This window comes from Macrobrachium nipponense, chromosome 5 (genome assembly GCF_015104395.2).
Source record: "Macrobrachium nipponense isolate FS-2020 chromosome 5, ASM1510439v2, whole genome shotgun sequence".
NCBI classification, from domain to species: domain Eukaryota; kingdom Metazoa; phylum Arthropoda; class Malacostraca; order Decapoda; family Palaemonidae; genus Macrobrachium; species Macrobrachium nipponense.
In genome coordinates, this window is record NC_061107.1 from 50628508 (window position 1) to 50634903 (window position 6396).

At 36.2% G+C, this 6396-nt stretch overlaps 1 protein-coding gene across 1 annotated transcript in view; it reads left to right on the plus strand.

The window, feature by feature from the left end:
• The first annotated feature begins 3029 nt into the window (after positions 1–3029).
• LOC135215296 (dynein light chain roadblock-type 2-like) overlaps positions 3030–6396 on the plus strand; it is a 168297-nt gene continuing 164930 nt past the window's right edge. Inside the window, exon 1 of the mRNA XM_064249846.1 lies at positions 3030–3300. Coding sequence (XP_064105916.1) covers positions 3298–3300 — 3 coding nt within the window. The 5' untranslated portion in view covers positions 3030–3297. The remainder of the gene's footprint in view (positions 3301–6396) is intronic.

Sequence of the window (6396 nt, forward strand, 5' to 3'; positions counted from 1 at the left end):
TGTAATTTTTTGCCAGTTTAATTCATCCTCTTCTCCTCTGATCAATTTGGTTCACCCTTCACCGCAACATTTTAGTTGCATTCGCTCTTTTCGTTACTCACGTAGCTACAACCCCTTGACATTCTTCTTCTTGCTAAATAACCTGACGTTGTGGAAGGTTTGTCGTTAAAAAGGAATCCTACCTTTTTCGCGACATTCTGCCAAGCCGCTTCAGCATATGCAATCCCTTAAAAAAAATAGTCATCAGACAAAAGTAATATAAATTGCATTGGAAAAGTAAAAGATAATAAATTATATGACATCATTTTTATTAATTTTGTATTGTGGAAAATTAAAGAAATTTATTAAAACAAATTATTGTGTTTAAAGTTTTATTTGTAGAGACAATGTAAATATTTTAGTTTTTTTTAGTTTTAAGTAAAAAATAAAACGATATGGAATATAATGAAGTATTTACCAGGTTGATCACTACGTCACTATTTTTTCTTGTTTATAGTTTTCTGGGCCGAATCCTGTATCAACTTTGCTGATATCTCTGTGTTTGCTTTTATTTCTTCACGTTCATCTTCAGTGAGTATTTTTTAGTTATCATTGTTCAGGCCTCTTGCAAGGGCTGATTTAGGGTGTGCGGGGTCCTACTATGAGATTCAGGGCCTCTGTAACACGGTTTTTTGGACTTTGCTCCTTATCAAAGCATCGGATGTAGCTGAAAGTTGACATATGTATATTGTACAACCACACACAAATTTTGTCACCATTATCAATAACCTAAACCCGATAGTTTTTATTTTTATAGAGTAAAAATTATCTAGCCGACGCCATGGCCAATGATAACGAGCCAAGAGTCGAAAAACATTCATTACGTAAGCAAAGTAAACACACCGTTTTACGAAATGTTGCCCCGCCCATCCGCCAGCCCAAAAACTCATTCACCTTGTTTCATCGGCTCTGAAACCCGTAGCAGTCAAGAATGACTAACAGGATTTGGAATTGTCCCCGTGGTTGCAAAACTGCATTTGTCTTATGACTTACAACTTTATAGTCAAGAAAAAGCCCGTGGCCATACTTACTGTAGCCTGAATAGGTAATTATTCAGTTTCTAGTTTAAATCCAATATTTATGGTCTGATTTGTATTTAGCATAACGTGATTATAATACTTGTAATGTCATTCAGGATTTTGAACATTTCCATTAACTATCCACTATGCCACCAAGAGAGAGGCAAAGAGAGAGATTGTATGTAAACAGTCTTTATATAATATTTTTTGTTAAAATAAGATTTTTATCCAAAGTAAACACAAGCTTATATGTGCTAAAATCTCCAGCAGACCAACGGATCATCCGATATAATTTTTTTCTTCTTCTTTAGGCTGTACGACCATGTTGGATATAAAGACTTTATGAATGGCGGAACGATACATAAAAGTGGGTGGGGTATCTGTGCTAGCGTAGTAATACTACTGTAGCAGTAGTGCTGCCGCAACAGTAGTAATAGCAGTAAACTTTTAGGCCAACTGCTGGGATTCTTGAGGATCATTTAGCACTTCTTACAACTACTCGAGAAATGAGTTTTTATAGCCAGAAGTTAAATTTTCTAATCCAACAATGCCCATGATAGCCTTCAGTGTTATCCTGAATTATAACGAGGCGAAAGTGGGTGGAGCCTTATGTAGTCATCATTCTGATGATAATTATTGGTGAAGGTTTAAAGCCAAAATACGGTACCGGCTATTTTTTTTCAGTAAATAGGTAAATAGCCAAAAAATAAAAATTGCTTGACATTGGATATAGCAGTTATCAAATCAAGCTTGTCTACTATGTTTTTGAAAATTACCAACTATTCCCTACATCTTGTCAATCTGATTGTGACATATAAAGTAGACTGTAATTTCTTAGGACACTTATTTTGGGAGTTAGACTAATAATCAGAGTGGTTTTGTATTTATTAACATATTTTGTTGGTTTGTTCATTATGACAATTATCAGTGGAGAGGTTCAGAGTTCATAAAGGTGTACTGCTTTGCTTGTATTTAAATTTTATGTCATTGTTGCCAGAGGTCTAGCCTTCGTTACGTATAGCCAATCAGCCATCGAGAAAAAGGGAAGAAATGCTGTCACAAGTTACGTAACGAGTGCGTTCGAAACCTTTTCTCTGAGTAAGTTGGCCCGTCTTCGAAAATAGTCACTTTTACATTATAAGTACTTAATCTATTCAACCTACGTAATGCAGAATACAGTCAAAATTTATGTGTAGATATAATATGTATTCTGATTAAGCGTTATATTTATGAAATGCATAGATAAAAAGTTATTGCGAAAAAACCGTGTTACAGAGGCCCTGAATCTCATAGTAGGACGGTGACGGCCTTCTAATTTATGGGCAAGCCAAGATCGAGGGCCCTACATCTAGATTATTATTATTTAAATTAATGAGTTTTTATATAGTATTTCTAATATTAATTTTTATTTTATTTATTTATTATTATTTGTTTGTTTATTATTATTTTTTGCTGAAGTGTGGGGCCTTAAAATCGCAGGGCACTAAGCCTTCGCCTGCTCGGCACTCCTCCAAATATGTTGTCACTCCGATATGGGTGTGTATTTATCATCAATACCTTAACACTGTTACATTTCACAGCAAATTCTTTCGTCATCCTACCTTGTTACCAATTATCACTGCCGATTCTAGTTATAGCTTGTGTCGAGGAATATTCAACTTTAAAAGGCCCTGGTCTGTATACATGTGAAAAATACAAATTACCTTGAAACTTGTCATAATTGAGTGAATGCCATTAATATTTTCATCATAACAACGACTTGACAGTTTTGAGAGATAACGCATATAGGTTACCATAGCAACTAAAATGAGAGAAAATTGGTATAATTTTACAAGCAAAATCAAGATTTAAAACACATGATATTAAAGTGTATCTTATTTCAAAATGAGTTTACCTTAACCAATGTCCTCTGATGTTTTTAATGTAAAAGAATAGAGAATACAAACCAGGTACGGGCCTGGAGCTGATTCAGCCGGTGTCCGAATCGAGTAATCATTTTCATTTTATCATAACAGGAAATTTTGTTAAGAGTATTTTATGTCAGGAGTATTTCAAATGTATGAATTTCATAATTAAACCATGTGAAGCAAAGTCGCAGAATGGATAGAGGACAACTGATCAATATTATGCACAAGTTACAAGTTACTCGAATGAAGTCACACTCGCAGTCACGGTCACGGACTTGACGAATACTGTCAACATTCAGAAGACAGGACAGCGCCTTGGACTATTTCACAACATGGTAATAATCAAACTTGTTCTACACAACTAATAGATTAAGTGGGAGAAGTTGCTGAAATATTTGTTGGTTACCTTTAATAACACAAACTGATTCAGTAATCGAAGTTTAATGGTACACTTTTGCATACTAGTGTAGCCTATTGGTTTAGCTCACCTAGGTATAGCACAAACCTCAGCCTAGATTAATTTAGCTATTAGGCTAGCTAGCTACCTACCTATTACGTATTATTATATTTATCCAAGAACCCGTTGGCGAAAGTTGAGGCATTGAATTTTGCAGTGTGAACATGACAGTGCTTCTGTACCACCTAACCTAGGAGGTACCTAGGGTAGATCACCACGGCAGGCCAACCAGGCCACCTACATTCAACGCTTGCCACCCTCCGAAAAAGTACATTATAACGCGTCCTGACACCCGAGATGGGCATCAGTCGCGACTTGTTGTTGGTGAGAAACGGAGCTAAAGACCTCTACTCTCCTTTCGAAGTAAGTATTTTCTCCAAAGTTAGAAATTAAGGCCAAATTTTAAGATTTAAACAGAGGGTACTGAAAACGGTCTCAAACGTAGTGCAAATCTCACCCAAACGCGTTCAACATTTTTACTTACAACTCGAGGTATTTAGAAGATTGACGCCATCTCGATGTTTACGGAGTAGCTTGTGTTAATAAACTAACCATTTCCTGTGATAAATCCGCACACCACTTGTGCCCACAGACGCTGGAGCACTTTCATCACAACAATCGAAACACGATTTCTCACCAACAAACAAGCCAGGAGTAAACAGCTGTTTTGGTAGAAGATGACGAGAAGCGTGCCTCTTAGCTAATTTTTGAAATAAAGTAGTTAAAACACATCAATATTTTACATATTTATGATGATTAATTTGAAAATATTCGTTATTGAAAAAATAACTCGACTCTGACTCAAATTTTAGTAATTATTTTTCTGAATTAGAACGTTCTTTTAAGTTCTGTATTATGACGTCACGACATCTTGACTTTCGTACCTATTGTAAATAATTGCTATACTCAACTGTCATTGCAGAACAGTTTACCAGTTATTCATGCAGATTGTTATCAGCTATACATGTAATTGTTATAATCGTAATGCGCATATATATCTTTATTATTTACTTTTTGGATATATGAAGATGTTTTACTGCTGGATTATCGCCGTAGTGTGACGCAATCGTTTTCGGTCCATGGGCCTCTGTCTGTTTTCGCACCATAAGAAATTATGGGGCCGAATTTGCAATGACCAGAAAGTCGTTAAAAAGAGAAAGTTAGCATTGAGGGGCATATGTTTTGACTGAGAAAAATACAAATTTATTCAATAGCTAGCTTGTAAAAAATATTTGGTTATAAAAAACTTGATTGACAACTAAGCAGCATGTCTACTATGGGTTTCAGAGACAGTGCAAGCACGTGTGGGCAAACCATACCTATTTCTGTAACGAACACTCGTAACAGACGAGATTTTGCTATAGTGCATTACACCCAGTGCCGTAATTTATAAGGGTATCGTGAATCAATAATCGTAAAGAATAACGACACTTGTCCTTGTACCAAGAGACAAAAACTCCATTATGCAGAAATGGATACGAACACGCGTATAAAGCTCCACCTACCCCCCCCCCCCCCACCCCCCCCCCCTCCACCGCCATCCCTTTTGTTCTCTTCCGTTCCTCGCCTTCCTTTTCTCTCTCTCTCTCTCTCTCTCTCTCTCTCTCTCTCTCTCTCTCTCTCTCTCTCTGTTGCCATTCGGTATGTGTGACCTCCAAACTGGATATAAGACTACACACAAAACGTTGAAATTGGTGAAATTAGGCTATGTATTGGAAGTATATATACATAAATATTAAAGCAATTTTATCATTATTGCATTACTATGACAACTAGAATCATGGAAACAGTTTATAATAATGGAACGCGTATGTGTGAAGCCTCCACTAATGTGGCAACAATGATTTTGCCATTCTTAGCATGATAACATTAAAGCATGCAAACATTAAAGGTTACATTTATTTCTGGCATACGATTATTAAAGAAATTCAAAATACTAAATAAAGACTGAAATCAATGAAAATGCTAGCTAGCAAAAAAAAAAAAGCAAAAAACATATATAATTCACTTTTCCGTACGTTCCTCTATGCACTTTTCCGTATTCGTTCCTCTATGGTTTTCGGCAGCCAGATGTACGAAAACGTTAGAAACATTTGATTTTATCTACTTTAGAAATATCTGTAATTTTTCGGGGTAAGGTTTGGTTGCAAAAAGGGATAATATACATGAACTAAATCAAAATTTTTAAATAACAAAGTAAATTTAAACTAAATAACGAGTAAAGTAAACAGTTTAGGGAAATAAAACTTTGCAGTTTCGTCGTCTGTTGTCGTCTGCTGTTCATAACTGTGTTTATGGCGCGCGCGTTAGAAACCAGAAACAGCAACGGGTTTAAAGTGCAATGTGGAGTGAACTGAGACCAAAATGTGTATAATAACAATCAAATAAGCACTGTGGAGTTTCAGTTGTGATGGCAGTAAGGATAAAAACCACCGATTACAAGGTAAGAATGAATTCAGTTCAAACCATAACCCCGGAATAAAACAAGTTTTCATACTTTCACTAATATAGGCAACAAATGTTGTTTGTTCCGATACGTAATACAAAACCATCGGTCCTTTAACAATAGGAAGTAGCTAGCGGCAGCTGGAACGGTCGTAAGCTTCGAACAAGGGGAGAAGCGGTAGTTAACTGCTTGTCCGACAGTGGGAGGTAAACAAATCACTTTGCTTTCGGCCGTGGGTGAAGGACGTGTTCGTCATCGCTCTCTGCCCGCTTCATCGTCGTATGCTTTGTTTATATTGTGTTTTACTAATGGTTTGTTTGACTGAAAATGAAACTTTTTGTACACTGTTTTCATTTTCATTACTTAATTATGAACCAACATGGAGTTATCGCCGTAGATGCGGCGAGTGTTTCTACTAATGGTTTGTTTGACTTGAAAATGAAACTGTAAGTACACTGTTTTCATTTTCGAATTACTTAATTATGAACCAACATGGAGTTATCGCCGTAGATGCGGCGATTTCCTCTC